The sequence below is a fragment of the Chiroxiphia lanceolata genome, chromosome 4 (assembly GCF_009829145.1).
Source record: "Chiroxiphia lanceolata isolate bChiLan1 chromosome 4, bChiLan1.pri, whole genome shotgun sequence".
NCBI classification, from domain to species: Eukaryota; Metazoa; Chordata; class Aves; order Passeriformes; family Pipridae; genus Chiroxiphia; species Chiroxiphia lanceolata.
Window position 1 is genome coordinate 55591251 of NC_045640.1, and position 19424 is coordinate 55610674.

The following is a 19424-nucleotide window of genomic DNA, read 5'->3' on the forward strand; positions in this document are numbered from 1 at the left end:
AAGCTACACCAGAACAGGCCCTTCTTTCTCAACATCCACTAATAGAAGAAAATATAGAGAGAGCACATAAGAGCCACTGCCACTATATCGAAAGTTACTTTGCCAAGTCACATATACTCTTTTTCATTCACAAACCCTGAGCAACTACCAAAACATGTATTACCACAGAGTCCGGAACACACTTAAAATGTTTCTAACAGGCGTGATCTTAACTCAGGTTTGACCAAAACATGCCCATCTCTGAAAGTGTTTGTTTTTTTGAGAGTTGAATAATATTTAGATGGATTATAAAGTACACTGTTGTATTTCCACTTTTAATCCATTTTTTTCAGCAAATAAAGAAAATCATTTCATTTCTGAAATATGCTGCTATCCTTCTTGTATACGGTGGATTACAGCTTTTCAGCTGAGGCTGAGGCATTAAACCCAAAATGGCTGAAGCACTGGCCAAAGACAAATCTCTTCTAAAAAATTTAGCAAGCTACATTATTCAAAACTATTCAGCAAGCATTCAAGCTACAACATGATGGATGTGCAGGCCAGTCTGAGTATACAGCTAATCAATATCACCCTCATAAATAGTCACTGCATAGTGTGGAGCCTGATGTGGAGGAGACTGGCTCATGTGCTTAATATTCGGTGCCACAAGCAGTGCCCCTGACTTCAGTCCAATCACTCGCTACAAATCCCAGCTACATCCACACAGCTTCGTAAGAAGAGGCAGGGCACAGGTTTTATTACACTTGTGGCAAACACTTAAGAAATTACAAAAGCCCTTGGATAGCTGTGCTTTTGTGAACTTTCAGAAAAGGCTACTATTTACTGCAGTCTTGATTTAATGACAACTAACTGTATAAAACCATTCGGTTTTCAATCGGCTATGGCACAACACAAGCACACAACTCATGTACATTAATGTGCATTACTTGAATAAATTCCCCCCTGCTTATACCACTGAATATAAAGGTTTTCCTCGTACATTTGACTAATCAATACTTGGAATCAAATACATCTTGTTTCATGAGGGAAAAGGAAAATGAATGAGGTTAAATTAATGCTGTCACTTTCTATAAACCGGCAATAGTTTCCCGCTACAGAAACCACTAACTTCATTATTTTGCAATAGGAAATCAACGCTGTAGCATGTTTTAAAAGTCTAATTTACTAGAGCAATAAAAAGGCACCCTCAAGGCTCATCATGTATGTCATATTATGCTTAATTTTAAGCATTCCAGCTTAAGAGCAGTAGGCAAAACTCTCAGCGAATCAAGCTGATTAGTATTTTGAATTTGTATGCTGTAGTGCTCTCCACTCACTAAGTACCATATAAATATTATTTTATTAAATTTCAAAGCAATTGTGTGAGGCGGGATAATAAAATGTCTCTGTCTTACATTCTTTATCTCGACAATACAGCCTTTAAAACACAAGCAAAGGCAGTAAATTAAAGCAGTAAACTCACAGGGAGGTCAGAAGTGAGGGTATTCAAGACTTCTGAAGCTGTGCTAGGACTAGCAGGGCACAGAAATCTACATCCAAAGTAGAAGCATCTGCCTGACGTTTGCAAGTATCTCCTTATCTTCTATTGTATGGTTAGAGAAAAGGTTTGGGATTTTTTTTTTTAATTATTTTCTAGTACTCATCAGGGTTCACAACACCTTTTTGCAGGAACCCGATTTCATGAGGATGCTGCTGGAGGGCAACTAGCTCATTAGGGAAAAGCTGAGAGGACGGAATAAGAACACAAGTAAAAAATGAGTTGGAGTAATAAATAAATAAAAAACCAAACACAAACAATGAAAGAGGTAACAGATCTTTGCCTCTTTCTCCTTTCTAATTCTGTATTTTAATTAATACAGTGTTCCACTTTCTGGAACAACGTCTCCTTGCCTGCCAACTGGCTCCTCGCTCCTCTTTAAAAAACTCCTTAATAGCCATTTCTCTCAGAAATCCTTCTAATAGAATCTTATTTCCTATTCATAAATGGTCCCTAAAATTATGGTTGATTGATATGATACAATTCTTTTGTTAAATTATTATTATATTGTAAACTTCAGTACAAAGTCAAAGACATATCCTCACGCTGGCAAATACCGTTCTTTACAACCATGGCAGCTAAAAGTAAAAAATACTGTAAATCGTGTCTTAAATAAAAAATTTCTAAAAAACTAAAGCTCCTAATAACATTTAAGAGACTTTCTCAATTTGCCATTAACCAGCCAACTGTATTTATTAACTGTGGCACTATGCTTCAGAATTGTTATGTTTCAATGACACAGCTTGCTGTGTACAGCCTCCCAACCAAGGAATAGTTTGTGACAGTCAAGTTAAAAATGCAATGTTAGGCCTTGTATTTGTGTAATTTCTCATTAAAGATTTTCATAGGCTTTTGAAGTTTACTTATCCTTAGCTATTCCCTAGTTATCCCTCTGCAACAACTGAAGAAAGAACTGAATTCTTTTAAAATTATACCTCTTCATATTTCAATGTATTTTTTAAAAGACTGAAAGGAGCTTCTCTTGGAACATTTCTCCCTACAGTAATTCCCCACAGAATTGCTTACTGGGAGTCAAATGAGGCAGAAGTGAATTGTAATATGGCTCTAGGACTGCAGGCCTTAGCCAAATAAATGCTATAATCAGCATCAGTATGTAGAACATCAACAGGATTTTTATTGTACTACAAATAGTCACAGTAGTGTTAATAACTCTGACTTCCAGAAGAGAATAATTTTAACCTTTCCATGCAAGACACAGCATTTTTTATCATATTTTTACACTCAAACAACTCCATTTTTATAACAGACATAGAACACTCCCAGATGACTTCAGTATGATACACATGTGAATGTCAGATACAAAGATCCCTTTCAAGTATTTGAGAAAGGAACAACAAGGAACTTGTTGGGAAAGTAAACAAATACAGTAACAAAATGTAAAGCTGACATAACATAGGGCTGAATCTTATATATGACAGCACATATCAGCAGGGAAAAGAAGGCTCACAAACCTGTATGTCTGATTGTGTTGACTGAATTTTAATGAGGCAAGCCACAGGTAAACTGTCAAGCCCACCGTCTTAAAGAAGCCTTTATAAAGAGTCCAACAAACCTACTACTACCAGAAAGTATGGAAAATCATCTACTCTTCAGGCCACTCACATACTCAAAGAATTAAGCAGCCCCTTGGTTTTATTCAAATTCAATTAGAATAATATATTCTACCATAACAGTGCTGGCTCATTCTCCGTGTGTAATTTGTTGTCCTCTTGTTCCTGAAGGGGGCAAGATTAAAGATCTTTTCAAAGACAGAGTGCTTCCCAATTACCTGAAAGAGCTTATATTAACATGTCCAGAAATATGATCACTTTCAATTTGCTGAGTTTTTAAAAGGTTAAAGTTCTGCATTACACTAACTGTGTATCTTCAACATGCTTGATCACTTGATCACTTCTGTATTCCAGAGCCTATTTAAAAAAACACATCAATAATATTTCGTTATATATTCTAATTGAAGAAGTTTATAAGAATTCTATTTAGGTAGGAATGGAGAGGCCTATTGAAAAAAAACAGGCAAGTCCAAAAGTGAAAACAGAGAATGGATTGACTTGGAACTGCTAAAAAGAATTTTGATTGAAAAGTCTTAAATCCTGGAAGTGGGCAACAGCTTAACACGGGAATCAGAAAAGCAACTTTCAAAAAATGTTTAGATACCAGCATCTAACTCAAGAGTTTTCTGTACTGCAGCGGTATGCAAGTGCTAAAAAACTCTGAAAATCAAGCCTCTTATCTCAATATCTTAATTTAAGAGGATGACTTACAATCACACTAATCATTTTGTGCCAGATCCTAACACAAGATAAAGACATCAGCTTTATTGTGTCAACATATCAAATTGTGTCAACCTATACTGTGGCTCTACCCTACCAATTCTTTCTTCCAATTGAATGACTCAAAACCAAAAGTGATGGCTAGGTAAATCCTAAATTTTTTGCAGACAGACCCAAACAAACAAACAAACAAATCAAAGAGCAAATATTACTAAGATAAACACATTTGTTCTTAAAGACAATGTGCATACTGCAACATAAGTCTCTGCATTACTGCTCAGAATAGAAATGGTCACCATTCTTCAAAGGGCAGTGCAGATCTCTGTTTTAAAAGTACCTCATTTGCTCTGGATAATGAGCCAAGAGTAGAAAGATCATGTGTCATATCACATCTCCATCTTAATTACTTCTCTATCAAGTATAATGTCATTTAGGCATTATGATCTCAGTTGTTCCAGAAGCTGCTATAAATCTTTGTAATCATACGCCGGACATGACTTTTCCTTCACTGTTAATTCAGTGCTTTGTAAATATAAAAAAAGGAGGAAAATACATGTGAGGCCAAGTGCGACATGTTAGCAAAGTTTATTTATGGAAAATGGTTCTGCCAGTTAATTTGTTTCCAAGAGGTCCGGGGAATAAACAAGTCAAAATGCTATGATTTCTTAAAAAATGTTAAGATTTGTTTTAAGCTGTTTGAAGCATGTTTCCCATGCGTTGACCAGTTAACAGCATTATTCAGTCCAGGTTAGAAAGGGCCTTTTCTGTGCAGTTCATTTGTTGCAATCCTAACTCCCAGTAATTTAGGAAACAGTGATCATGCACATATTGCTGCTACAACCCTCCACAATATCTACCAAATAAAATAGATGTTTCATCATATAAGTAGATATGTCGACAGGTTTAAAAAGCACACTACAATGGTTAAACAGAATTATCATACAGATAATTCAGATATGTTCACAGAATAATCATACACAGAAAATTTGAAACAAGAGCATAATTCAAGCAGTTTAACTGTAACCATTGCTAAATTTGCATCAAAGAAGGGCCCAAAACTGCAGATGGCACATACCAGCCACAGCACATGGCTCAAAAACCCCACTTTCACATGAGTATGCAGGAACGGGGCACTATTGGCACCTATGTGGGTGAATGGACAAACAGGGGTCAGAAAACAGCAAGTAAAAGAGAGGGTGAGAATTACTCCTGCTTAAAAAACAGAGTAACACAACAGAACACAAAATCAAAACTCTACCTGTGATCAAGTACAAATCTCATGTATGATTTAAGACTCTCCAAACTCTTTTGCATTAGCAGGACTTTTCATATTCACGGACTAGACACTACACTGCCCCGCATCACAGCCAAAGGAAATGCAGCGTTTGTCAGGTGACACAACTTAGCACAACCTTGCATAATCCTATTATAAAACTGTACTGAATGCTCTATGAATTGACCTTGTTTATTGCTACTAATCAAGGCAGTGCAACAGGGCTTTAACCAACCCATGAGAGAAACGATCAAGTTACGCTCACATATAAAGTCAAACCTTCTTTATCTGAAGATTATTCTGGCACACACAAAATGTGATCGCAATTATATCAGCAATGCTCTTTTTGTAAATGCCTGGGGTAGGCAGCAGTCATTTTAAGTATCTAGAAAAACAGATGAGTCTGCCCTTGGCGCTGAAATTCTTACATAGCTGTAAAAATCAATTTCATTTCATAACTGACCATATGAAGTCCAAATGCAGTGTAAAGAGCATTTTTTCTGATCAATTACACATACAGAAATAATACAACAAAATGCATACTGCTATTCCCCTTCTAAAAAAATTACTTCTTTTTATTTCCAAGTAATTGTACTGAAAACATTTACTTTATATTTCTACAATAACAGTACCTCACTGAAGAGGGTCAGTATTTATCTGACTTACCAGAACGATGGTGATGTTGTTCTTCTAGGAACTCCAAGTCAAGCATTAGGTCATCTTCATCCAACTCACAGGAACCCAAGTTATTCAAAACATCCTAATATATATTAAAACAAAAACAAAAACATTTAGATAGATGTGTTAGCCATATTGCTCTGCATAAAATAATTACCAATCAGATCTGGAAAACACGTTTAAGCAGGAGCTATAGAAAGTTTTTCTGCAAACACTGGACCAGTGAAAAACAGTATGGAACAACTGTCCAAATGTATTTGTCACCAGTCTCTCTTTGTAGAGGATCTCAAATATTTAACCAAAAAATCCCAAAGTACAAGTAATACCATTTATACAACTTTTTAAAACATTCAGTGATGGGTGTCTTTGCAAGTCTAATCATAACTTCTTATGAAGACAAAAAGTGTTATTCTTAGCACAACATAAAAGTATCAGTACTTTTTTTTTTATTAAATTTTGAAATTCTAAGCACTGCCTGTCCTTACCAATATACTCTGAAGAGGGATTTACTGTTCTATTTATCCAAAGGATAAAGAGACACAAATTTAGGATAAACAGGAAATTCAGGCACGAATTATCAACTCGTGGATTTTTAAGTATTTCTGTGGGTGGCAAAGGCTAACACGGACAGACAAGAAAGCCTGACTGTGAAGTGTAGCTGCTTAGGTCCCCCATTTCCCAAGTTTTAATCACAGACAGATAAGGTAGCTTTACACAATGCATCCTCCTAAAAGATAAAATGGGTAGAGGGGCTATAATTAAAAGAGAGCAAAATAGCAGCTTTTCACACTACCTAATCCCTACAGGATTAGCTTCTCAGAAGATAAAATGACTAGTTGTTTCTCAGGTAGACATCTTTACTCTGTAAACTCCGAGTACAGCAATATCACTATTTAGGCTTCATCTGGGGTCATGAAATGGTGTTAGCTTGTCCTTCGCAAAGCCCTGCCTGGAAAACCAGGGTCTGTAGCCAGACACAGGAATGACAGTCAGTCTCAAAGAGACAAACTGCTGACAGGGGACAGAGAGGCACCCTGGGAGCCATGGCTGAAGAAAGTCTCTCCTCTGCCATCCAGGGAGCAGGCAACACACACCAGGAGAGTTCACTTTCTTGTTCCCTGTTCCTGTGCTCACCACAGGCAGCTTTGGAAAATGAAGCAGTGAGGCAATTTTCTTCTCTAGCCCCCACCAACCTCAAGTGGCTATACTCAATGTATTAAAAGTGATAGTCATACTCCATTTTCTTCCCATGTATATTTTATTCTACAGTCATTTCTTTTGATGTGATATTATGATTTTCTCCACAGTCACCAACATCTAATCAAAGCTATTCATGCACTCTCCAGCTGGCATTTTGTTTGAATCTACAAGCAATAATGCATAGCCCAATTCTTCAATTCACCCACAAGCAAAAAAGGTCAGTAGATCCTGCATGAGATGCTGGCACCCCGTACATTTCACATGCTCCCAACATCGGTGTAACCCAGACAACATCGCAAATCACCGTGAAGGAGGCCAGGCTATTGTCCCAAAGTATCAAGCTGTCTGTGAGATCCCCATATAGCAATCTGCTGCATAGAAAGCAGAGAAACATAACAGTTATATACACTAAACTAGTAAAGGCCCTTCCTGACTTCAGTTCTAACCATTTTTTTTCGGTTCCTTCTAATTCTTTGAAGTATTTTCCCACCACAATAGATGTCAATTCTTATTCACACTCACCACTTGTACCTAATTCAATTCTTTTGAATAATTATTTCTTCAAACTCTTTCAAAAACAACACACAGGCAACACAAGGACTTTTTCTTGCATTCTTTCCCTGACTTACTATCAGGGCAGGAAAACTTCTTCTGAGACACAGAACACACTGCTATTACTATATTTTTGCTCCCTTTTTAAATTTAGATGCTCAAGCTTGAGCAAATGGCATATTAAACAACTCAGAAAGTACAACATACCTTGTTTATATATTGCTTTATTAATGTAAGAAAAAGACTTGGAGAAAAAGTCCGTGAGAATAATCCTTGCAGTTTTTAAGCAACAGCTAAATGTTTTTCATACCAGTAGAAGTAAAAGGTCAAAAGGTTGAAGTACACAGGTTTGTCTATCCAACTGACTCCACACTGATATTAAAGCTGAGAATCCTTTGATAAGCTATACCAGCAGAAAGGAGCATGATTTCGTGCTAACTGAGCATCTTCTACATTTTGTGCAGTAACTTATGCGTGGTCTGAAATCTTAGGAGATTGCCTGTGAAAACAGTGATTCACAGCCCTCATCAAGAAACAAATTCCATTTGATTTGGAATAAACAAACAAACGCAAACAGAACCACAGTTTTCTAAATTAAAAAAACTCCCATGTAAGATAGACCAAAAGGAAAATGTTTGTATACAACCCTTCTCCTTATTGTTGCACTTCAGGATCGTCTTCAGTTGCAACCACCAGAGAGGAGGTAAACCATGCTCCATCTATCCTCTCTATCCTGTGAGGCTGAAGTACACCCTGCTCAACACAACACCTCTTCTTGTCCACCTGAACTAAGGGCTCCCAGCTGCCCTCCCAATGCATCCTTGCCCTGCCTTGCCTACAGCCTCTTCAACTGCACCAACAGCAGGGCAAGCTACAGTGACAAAGAAAAGCTCCTCCAGGGAAATAGTCTCCCTCCATTCCCAGGAGCTCACTTGTTCTTTATAAAGGGGCAAATGACAGAACTGGGACCAAACAAATTAGAGCAGCTACTCTCCATCATGGCAAGAACGAGGGTTTGACAGAGCTGCTCCCCTGCCAAGGATGTCAGTCAGTGATGGCAGTGCAGCTGCTTTCCAGCTCTGATCACCCACCTGCAGGCAGAGTTCTTCCACAGAGACAAACCAAAACCGAACTCACAAATGCATAAAAGCCCACCCAACCAGAGAGCATTAGTTAAGTTCCCAGGGCTGTTCTGAGTAATATTTTCTGAAAACATATAATTAGAAAATAAGAGAGCCAGGCTCCTAGAATGACCTGCCTAATGTCACAGAACAGCTCAGCAGTACCACTGTGAGTGCACACTAACCTCTTCCACCCCCCTGCTTCCTCACCAGGATCCATTACTCCTTTGTTGCTATGACAATTAGTAAAAACTGTAATTTTTTTTTTTAAAGTTTAATATCTCTTGACCATTTTCCTGTTCTCCCCCTCACCACTGATGCTGCATCCTTTGAAGAATAACGCAATTAAATATTAAAAAAAAATAACAGAGATCAAGCCCTAAAGAGCATTCCAAGTAAATAGCTTCAAGGCTTTGCTACCTAAAGAAAAAGAAATTAATGCTTTCATCACGGTCTCAAGGAACCATTTGTTGTCTATTTATGGTAGCATACCTTTCATTTATTTTAGGAGGCAAACCATTTAGTTGAGGCAGAACCTTGTAGCAAAACCCTCTTTATTAACTCTGTAATAGCCCCTTAGAAGTCTTAAGACATACTTCCTAGTTCTGCTGTCTGCTTGACAATTTCTGTCATCATTTGCCTTTATAATATATTCAAAATTAACATGATGATGCTTTTTTCTTCTAGTTAGTCTCAAAGTTGATCACAACTTGTGAGAAGCGCATGTGAACACAGTCAATCATTTGCCTACATCTCTCAGTTTTTCCTGGTCAACACAGGTCACAACCAGTTTAAAAACTGGTAAACCCAGTTTACCAACCACCCTTTCCACTGTTGACTTGATTAACTACCACTACTATTTAAATATTTCTATTTAAACAAGAATTTAGTAGAGATAACTTAAACGTTACTAATTCAGAATAAATAGCAGCAGAACAAAAGTAAAATGGTTTAGGATGCTTTTCATAACTGATAATGGTTGTAGCAGAACAGAATGCTAATCCAAGAATATTTTAAGGCATCAGTAACTTCTTACTAATAAAATCCATATTTAAAATTCTTTCAGCAACAACAAGAAGTATAAACTGCTATTTTTATCCAACAGTTAGGTATCTTACTCAGGGCTCCTTGAACTCAACGATACTCAACTTAGTTGTGACTGGGCCCAGAACTTCTTAACATTCTGAAGTAATATGACCTAAGAATAGGTTTAGTATGAAAAGATGCTCAGTGATTTGCATGGATAGAATTCAGAAAAAGGTGAAACATTTTAGTGATAGAGATGTATTAGACACGCAGTTCCTCCCAGCCAGATGATGTGTATCTGGACAATAAGTTTACTCAGGTTGCTAAATGGTGTTTCCTTTCTCCCTTAGTACCCTCCCTATCTCCCATCTCTCTTTCCAGTTTCCCTTCCTATAACCACTCAAAGGAAATCTAATGCATAATACATAAATTTCAGTACCTTTCCACAATAGTCAGGTATTTAATTATTTGTATACCCATTCATACTTAAAAAGAGTTTGAAAGCTGGAACAAATAACAACAGCTTTAGTAGTCAATACATATAAAATGAACGCGATAACATGTCTCCAATTACTGGCTTAATCAAATAACAAAAAGCAAATCACATTTCTTTATGAAGGGTCCTTTACTATGTTTTTTTTCTTTCAAATCATAATTCCAAATAATCATCTTACACATATAAATATATAGTGAAATTACTGCTTATGGAATTACAGTATACTCCTTTAAAAATTGACTACTCTGGTATTAAAAAATGGTAATAAAACACACATATGAATATGCAAATACACTAAAGCATATTATTTTGTTAAGCAATGTAACTCAATTCCACATGGACCCAGCAAAACTGTATCAATTGCACAATATACATAAACAAAGTAGGGTAAATCCATGTAGAACTGAGTATTTACGACTAAGAGACAAACCAAGATTAAGAATTGGGTTTAAGTAACAAATTTGCCCATTTAAATCAGCCAGTAATCAGTGACACCAATCAAAAGATTAATTTCTTTATGTTTTCACACATTTTTATTCTAGCCTTCTTGCTCCTATACAATTGAAATTAAGTGAAATAATTATTGAAATAATAAGCAAGGTTCTAAAGGCTACAGAAACATGTTCTCTATCATTATCAGCATCTTTGGAGGTTTGTATATGTTATATTACAATTTACTCTAATTAACATGCTCAATATGATGTTCAATGGCTTCTGTATAGTTTTCATGTTCTTTTCTGGTATCTTGAGGGAGATTCAGCCCTGACAAATCTTGTTTTGCTGAGCAAGAGGATGTAATTTTTTTTTTCCTAACCAGTGTTTTGTGTTCCCACACAGGCCTTGCATTTTCCAGTGTATTTCAGGATTCTTCAACACAAATTGAGATTTCCATTTCATTACTGTATTGTAATACTGCAACAAAATCTTGACTAATGCTTAGAGATGGTTCAAGGCTTTGAGAACCTGAGGTCCAGCAAGCAACTTAATGAAGCTACAAGACTGAAGCACTGGTGTGTTTGCAATTTCTCAGTTCATAAACATTTCTCTCAGACATATCCACGGCTGAAGACAGTATACACAGAAGCCACTCAGGTTATAAATATATTGATATAACCTTACTATCGTGAACCTGAACATATTGACTACATTTTAATCTTTAACATACCTTTTGGTCAAGCTTTGCACCTGTGCTCAGCAAAACCACTATTTTTTTCCTCTAAAGGATTTTGTCACTCGTGCCTCCTCTGATGGGTGCCTTGCAAAATATTCACCACTGCTGCAACTCAAACTGAGCAGATGAGCTTTGGTCACAGGCATCCCTCTCTGAAACCCATGTCTTCATCATCACCTTTATTGTATACAGATGCATTTCTCCTCAACTGTCTGCAATCCTACTTTGCTGCTTCTTTAGACTATACCAGATAAGTCCTAAACCTCAGAGAAGGGAGTAATTCTTTAAAGTTTTTTTCCCCCTGAAATAATAATAATAAATGTCTCTTTTGCATAATGGATTATGCAGCAATCACTGGATTTTAACAGATATTTTTAGAACTACAAGAACAAAATTTTAAATTCACTTTTCAAAATATGCTTAGGGTTCTGTTTTGTCTGTCTTTCCCCCTACATTGGCCTTCCTCTGTGTTATTGTTCTTAACTATTTTCTAAATACAGATTTTCATACATTAGGGGGTGGGGGAGGGGCATTTCCAAAAGGTAAGGAGTTAGTGTTCATACCTCCCCATTGAAATGATGCACTAAATGTGGTTTATAAAATTCCTCTCAGAGTATAACAGTGTGTTAATATTTAATATTATAGAATCCTTTTTTCCTTTACTGTAGAAATATATGTGGGAGGCTATTTGAGATCAATGCCTTTGCAAGAGTACATAGAAAATACACTCTAGGGAGAATAATTTGATTTTTTGTAAAGTCACATGTATGACAATTCACCTGTATCTCCTCAGGGTCACTGCACATCTGATGCTGGAAAAGATCAGAATTAAATACTTATTTCAAGACTGAAACGATTTCTAAAGATTGCCGAAGGATAGTACTTCATCAAAATTGTATTCAGCAAAAGAACACGGCATACAATCAGCATAAGAATGAAAACTGAGACATACTCAAGGAAAAAGAAAGACCTTGAGCTATTTAAAGTAATGTTAGAAGCTCGAACTGTACCTGAATAATTCATGGACATAATGAAGTATTTCCCCTTCTGCTCCCTCCCACACACTTCAAAGGGAAAATGAAAGTACATGAAATCCAGCAAACAGAAGAACTTTTAAAAACATGGAATCCCTGCCAACAGCTTAAAAGTCTTTGTATCAAATGTAAAGCTTATACATTACTTTCATATACCAAGACCAGCTTAAAAGCGTTCTTTTTCCTGAATAGCACCACCCAAAACCCATTCCCTATACAAATAAATTAGAGACTTTACAAAGGAAAAAAGTAAATGTCATAATGTTCAGTAAGAACATTTTCTGTAGCTATCGTGTGGAAACCCATTTATATTATAAATTAATGTGCCCTTAAGAACCAAAGAAAATTAGCAGTGGAGGGAACTGTCTAACTATTAAGCTCAGATCCATCACACTATTCTCCAAAGTATTTTCCGTGTTGCACTCTTTTGGTTGTGTAAGGGAAGTGCAGTATTTTCCATCCTACTGTTGCCACTGCCCTTTCAATTCTCTCTGTGCATTAAATCAATGTCTGCAATGATGCTCCTTTTGCCTGAGTGATAATAACTAATGTACTCTCCTAACAGGTCTCAGGTTTGCACTCGTCCACACAGGGTTCACTCAGCCACAACACGGTCAGCTCCCTGAAGCCATGTGAGTGTAACACAGCCCAGCCCAGGCACCACTGGTGGCAGGAACAGGGTCTGAGCATGCTCCTGTCCTGCCACAGTGTCAGTTAAGACCGATGACAGGGAAGTGGCACCTACCTTCAGAAGTCCACAGGGAAAAGCATCTGAACAAATATCATGCTGATGTATGGCACCAGTGTACCCTCTCTCCTTCTTAATCAGCTTCCCTATCACTGGGACAGCAAGCATAGGGATCATAGGGTAGGGAACTTCAGTCAGGGGTCACTAGCCCACCTCCCATGGCAAACCTACAAGGGATTATCTTCCTACATAGCAACTGTAGATGCTGCCAGCAGGTCTTGGATATATTTGCTGCTGTGGAGCGATTCGAACACCACAAAGCTGGTGAGAATAACATGCAGCTATTGATCATAGTGCAGTAGGGTAACCTGCCTGTAGTAACACTGGTGAATGTCAGTGAACTCACCTTTGCAGGAGCAACCGAAGCCACACTCACTATTTGCTTGCCTTGAACTCAGACATATGCCCACAAAAACGAAGGGGCCAAAGCCAGTGTTTTTGTAGCACAGTAATGACACTAACAGTGTAAATGGTAACAACACACAAGTATTTTTTAACACTGCTAAGTACAGGAATATAAATAACATTTAGTTCCAAAGACTCAAACAAAGGACAGTGACATTTGCACAAATTATGTACAGGAAAACATGCAAACAAAAAAAAAATCTCAGAAAGTTGATAGCAAAGGTGGTACAAAATGCAGGAAAAGTGTGTGATGGAATCAGAACTAGTGTTGGTCCCAAAAATAAGATGACCTATAGGGGAGGCATATAAGGTTCCCTCCGTTTCTTTTTGTGGAGGAAGCTAAGAAGGACAAAACCACCAAGGGTGAGTGAGCAAAGATGAGGAAGGAAGAAGCAGCACACTTGGGCACCAGTTTCCAACACCTGAGAGTACAAAGCCTGACCTCCACAGCCTCAGTGAGAGCAATGCCAAGGATCACTGCCATCACCAGTACTCACATCCCAGCAAGACTAGCCTTGTTTCTCACTCTCCTAAACACTCACACTTTCAACATCTTTAATACATGCACTTACACACATGTATGTGCATATACCTACTTGCACCACACAGTCACAGATCAACAGCTCTTAAGAGAGCTAGGAGACAACAGATGCCCTCAGCATTTAAATTTTAGCACACTTTATGCATCAATTAAGTATCTGAAATCCATGTTCAAGTCAACCCTAGATAAGGATCAGCTTCTGACAAACCAGATAAAGACAGCAACCACCTAACCCTGAATTCGCTATCTGGCAAGAATATCCAAGTAAAAGCCACATTTGAAATGCGCACCAGAAACTCTGAGAGACTGTTTGCCATTCTTTCAAGTAATTCTAGAGCACTCAGATTCACTTTGGCTGTAAACAGAATCAAGACAATTGGATTCTCTGTGTTCAAAAAGGTGTATACATTTTTCATGCATTAATCTATAATTTCATTACCAGAATCCTAGGGAAAAAACCCCACTCTTTAGAAAGTATGAAAATGCAGTCAAAGAAATGCAATAAAGTTTAAAAGGACCAAATAAAGCCTCCTTTAATAGATTTTTTTTTTTCCCTTCACTCATACACACATATGCTTTCCTCCCAGCAGAGGGATACATCTGCAGCACGTAATTTGCTCTGTGGATTAGTTAATGTTTTTACAGCTTTTGTAATGGGCAAAGCGTTATGCAAGCGTTCTAGTGCAGCCATTATCATCACATAGCTTTGGGAAAGTTTTCTAAACTTGTGCCAGATTTTTCTGCCAAACACAGAAAAAGCTCCTTGAGCATCTCTATCCTGCATTTATATAGGATACCATTTAGACCATTTTGTAAGCTTATTTGTATATACCTTAGAGGTGTGAGTACAAAAGTGAGCACATTATTCAACACATGGAATGGCGAGGTAGATTTTTCTGAAACCACTCAAACACATAACTTGCATCTAAACATTTTGTCAGTTGAAACTTTGTCTGTGTCCTGAGAGCACCCAAGTCAATGCTTTGGTCAGCATTTAAAGGGTCAAAATTGTTTTGTGACAGCTAAACAATCTTCAGTTTTATTTTTGCCTTTTCTCAGCCAGTGGTACACACAGAGGAAAACAAACAAAAGAAAAAGGATATAATCATAAGAACTAGTGAGGCCCTCAGTGCCAAAAGGAACAACATTTAAATTCAGGGGATACACGAAGGAGACCCTCAGTATTTATAATCATGATAAACCACTACTACCCTATATCAAATTCTTATTTAAAGAATATTATTGTTCTGACAAACCACATCAGAATAATTCACCTTTTGCCACAATCCAGCACCAGCCACATTCATCTGGTAGACACAGTTGAATTCAAAACCTATTTCCCCCAACCAAACTCAAGGGCTGATTGATTTTTCTTGCAAATAAAAGAATGTCCCAATTTTAGTTGTATCATCTGTACTGTTGCAGTCAGCATTTTTGGATGCCAAATGACAATAATCTATTTTATGGCTTGAGCATGATTTTGTTTCTAAGAAAAGACTAAGAACTTGCTACATATAAAAAACTCAAAACTCTTCTAGACATATGATTAAATAAATATTTTTTCTAGTAACAGGAAAATTCAATACTTTTTTCTTCCCAATATTATTATAAGGCAATGCAAGGCCGAACCTTCTATTTCTAATTCTAATTTCTAGCCTGTAATATTGGCGATAAATCACTAAAAAGTGAGCCCTGTAAATGAAACCACAAGTGACCCCTTACTATAGTGTCATTAATGCAATATATAATAGATATGCTATTGCTAATATTATTTGAATTCCTTCTGTTTCCATGGCAACGTTGGCCTACGGCTGCTCTGGTAAACAAGGTTTTATATCATTCTTTGAGAAACGCTTCTGCTCATGTCATTTTTCCACTAGTGCATACTCTTCTCCACTTTCTTTGTTTTGGTCTTTTTTTTAAAGAAAAATTGTAATGGCAATTACTGGTCCAGAAGAAAGATTTTTTTTTTTTACTTTTTTTTTTTAGTTATTGCAGTTGGACGGTCAGTGAATTAGGAATTTGAAGCAAGATAACCTGTTACAAGCTTTGTCAGCAGTACAAAATACAACACTCCATCTAAATGGAGCAGTATCTAGCAGTATCTGAATTTAATAGAGACAGAAACCATAACCACTTGCTCGAGATTCTGCAATGCATACATTTTATGTGCTTTGCTACTCCTCCCTTGTACTTTCAAAACTATTTGATGCTTAAGATAACAACCTCTTTCAGTATTTACATGTGCATGTTCTTCTTAAAAATACTTCATTATTAAGGGAGTGATCTCCTTGCCAGAGCGAAGTGGAAAGACCTGCAAACACAACACTCCTGGAGAGGTATAACCCTCCTTGAACTAAGGACAGAGAAGACACTTAGACTAGTCTTGAAGCTTTTAGGCATCCCTGTCTGTTCAGGCTAACCCAACAACAGCACTAGTTTTATCACTGCTTCAGAGCCTAAAGAAGATGCTGAAGATGCTTCCCTTTGTAAAGCAATGAACTCCCAGTTCATCTTCAGTACAACATAATCCTTAGTAATGTTAACTGCATCACAGACTGTTACTTGCTGGCAGGACATCCAATCCTTCAGTAATTTGAGTCAATATAGCTGTTTACAAATCAGACTGATGCCAGGTTTATGAAACTGGGAAAATGTAATTGCTGATGCATTCTAACCAGTGAAAGCTCAAATAATAATGCTACATAAAACATATGTTACATATACATGCATAAGGAACCCAAATAATGTTATAACGCATATTGTAGAAACTGGATCAGTGTCTGGTTGTTCAGAAGAAAACAACATTCTAAAATATTATTTACTGGATTTGCCACAAAGCAAAGCACAAAACTTGTTTTTCACTCTGCTTATAGGTCTTTCACCCCCAGTTCTGCTTCCTTTTATTTCTGTTCACTGTGTGGCTTGGCAGTTTAAATGGCATCTGCAATATTTCTTTGACAATTCCCATTTTTCCTATAAATTTAATAGAAATAACGTGCATATAATGAAGAATAGCAAAGAAATAGCACATTTTTGGTGTAAAAGGACAGTGAATAAAAAAATGCACTCACTGAATCAGCAACTTACTTCTTAAAGGCTCTCTGGTTTGCCATTAAAGATCATATATCAAGTCACAGAATTCTTCATCCTAAGCATGTGACAAGTCTGCTTTTTGAACGAATGGGGATGGGTAGCTTATTACACTGACAAGTTAGACCTCAGGTCAGGAAAGACTTGGCTCTGCTAGAAAGTACTCCAAAGACCTTTTCCACTAATCAACATTTATGCATCTTCAGTACAGAGAGCAACTGAAACTATCCGAGGTCATGGTGACACTGTCAGAAACTTTCTCAAATCCTTACCAAAAAAAGACTGTCATTATAATGATTTTCACTTGCCATTAATTCCCAGCTGCCTAATTTAGTACGGTAGAAAGCAGTCCCCCCAGTACTAATTGGAATAAATTTTTAATTTAATAGTCTAATGTGCTCCAGTTAGGGTTTTTTTTCCTCTCATCGAATCAATGCACTCATTATTTGTTAACGCCTAGGTGCTCAGGGCAAATTGTTAAGAAGCCTAAAAAAAGATAGCCTCTTGGTCAAGTCTAGATTTAAAAAGAGTCAGCAATACATCATCACAGGATAGGTTATGATTTTCTTTCAGAATGAGGTAAAACACAGTCTTCTCTTTTGGATAGTGGCATTTATAGGTTCAGATAACAAATGTAGCTGTTTCGTTCCCACTCTAAACAGGCAATACCACAAAAATCCAGACTCTCTCAGTGCTCAAGACAGGTTTTTATCCCATTACATGAATAAACTGAATTCTCAGGGACTAAGCTTCAGTAGGGCCATCACAATAAACTCATCTGGAGAATATTTGCCAAAAAATGTTATTCAGCATATAACAACCCACAAACTTAATGTTCAAATTTATACTAAGAAGAACTTACTCTCTTAAATGAGACCAGAACTCAATGCTTAAGTAGTCAGGACTTTAGAGAATAAACTGAATTATTACACAGTAAATATCTGCTGTCTTAGGGATGGCAGATTGACGTTATTTTCAAATATTTACTAGAATGAGGAAGTACTCGTACTATACTTTCGAGTATCTTACTCCAGGATATTTGCACTATACTAATTTTATGTGGTGATTTGATTTTCACCCAGGTTCTAAACTCACTTCAGTCAATAACACGCTTTTACAAGGATTAGCAGACATCTTCACACATCCAAAATAGAGGATATGTTTTGTCTTGGTCAATATTCCTATTTTTAAGATGTTTTTCTGCATGTAACCTCTTTCTCTAGCTGCAGTTGCTTTTAGTGTAAAATAAAAGGAAAGTACAGAGGTAAAGAGGTTTTAGAAACATGCAGCAGGATCTACATAAAGACTAGATACTACTGAATCTGCTGAGCAAAAAATTCTGATCAAATTTCAAAGCTCATACCTTCTGCAGCCTTAATTCTGTATGTATGGACTGGATTAACCAAAAATTAGTTTTTCGGTTTTTTCCACCTATTGGAATCATTAAGCAAACAATCACTGTGTAAAAGCCAGCACATGTAAATACTGTTCTGGAGTTCAATACTATGCAGTACTATTATTCCCAGCTCTGCAGTGGAAGAGCGTACGTACTTTTACAAATGACAACTTAATAGGTTTTCTTACAGTGTTTCCTACAGAATAAGGTTGATGTCATCCCACTGTCTAAGCACAAACTTTTTTTGGCCTTTCCTTGGTAAGTTTTGAACCTCTTTAGCAACACCAACTAAATTGGACAGGAAAGTGATGGTCTTAAAGGCAAAATGCAGAAGTTGAGCTACAGCAGATATTTGGATGGAAAAGTGAGATTGTGCACTGCATCTGCTACGAGCAAAAGCCAGGTGGAAAATAGAGAGCTATAACTGCCTCAGCCATAATAGTTTCTTTTGCTTGTAGCATCCTACGCCTATGCAGAATGCCAAGCATGTCTTTTGATCAATGCCTTTATATACTAAAAATAATAACAAAATAAATGACAACTTAGTGCAGTAATAAACAAAGAAAGTTCACATAATATCTTTTACTTTGCATCATGTCATTTTGCATGAAATTTAGCTCTTTCATTTGTGTACAATGTCCATGTGCTATTAAATCATTTTTTGCTGAAATGTCTTGAGACAATGCATAGTAAAAAGGAAAGCTCTGTTATGCCTCAATACAGTAGGATTTTATTTTCCTCTCCATATAGCACTTGCATTGCTACCAAGCAACAGCTTTGAACAATTGGATCCTCTCATTCTGCTACTCAAAAAGCTGCAAATTTCTTTTACAGCCAGTTGATGCTTACAGAGGCAGAGTAA

The 19424-nt window shown here is 37.0% G+C and overlaps 1 protein-coding gene across 1 annotated transcript in view; it reads right to left on the bottom strand.

Moving 5' to 3' along the window:
• The window catches only part of CCSER1 (coiled-coil serine rich protein 1), a 641015-nt gene that overhangs the window by 513435 nt on the left and 108156 nt on the right, over positions 1-19424 (bottom strand). Inside the window, exon 4 of the mRNA XM_032686628.1 lies at positions 5768-5861. Coding sequence (XP_032542519.1) covers positions 5768-5861 — 94 coding nt within the window. The remainder of the gene's footprint in view (positions 1-5767; positions 5862-19424) is intronic.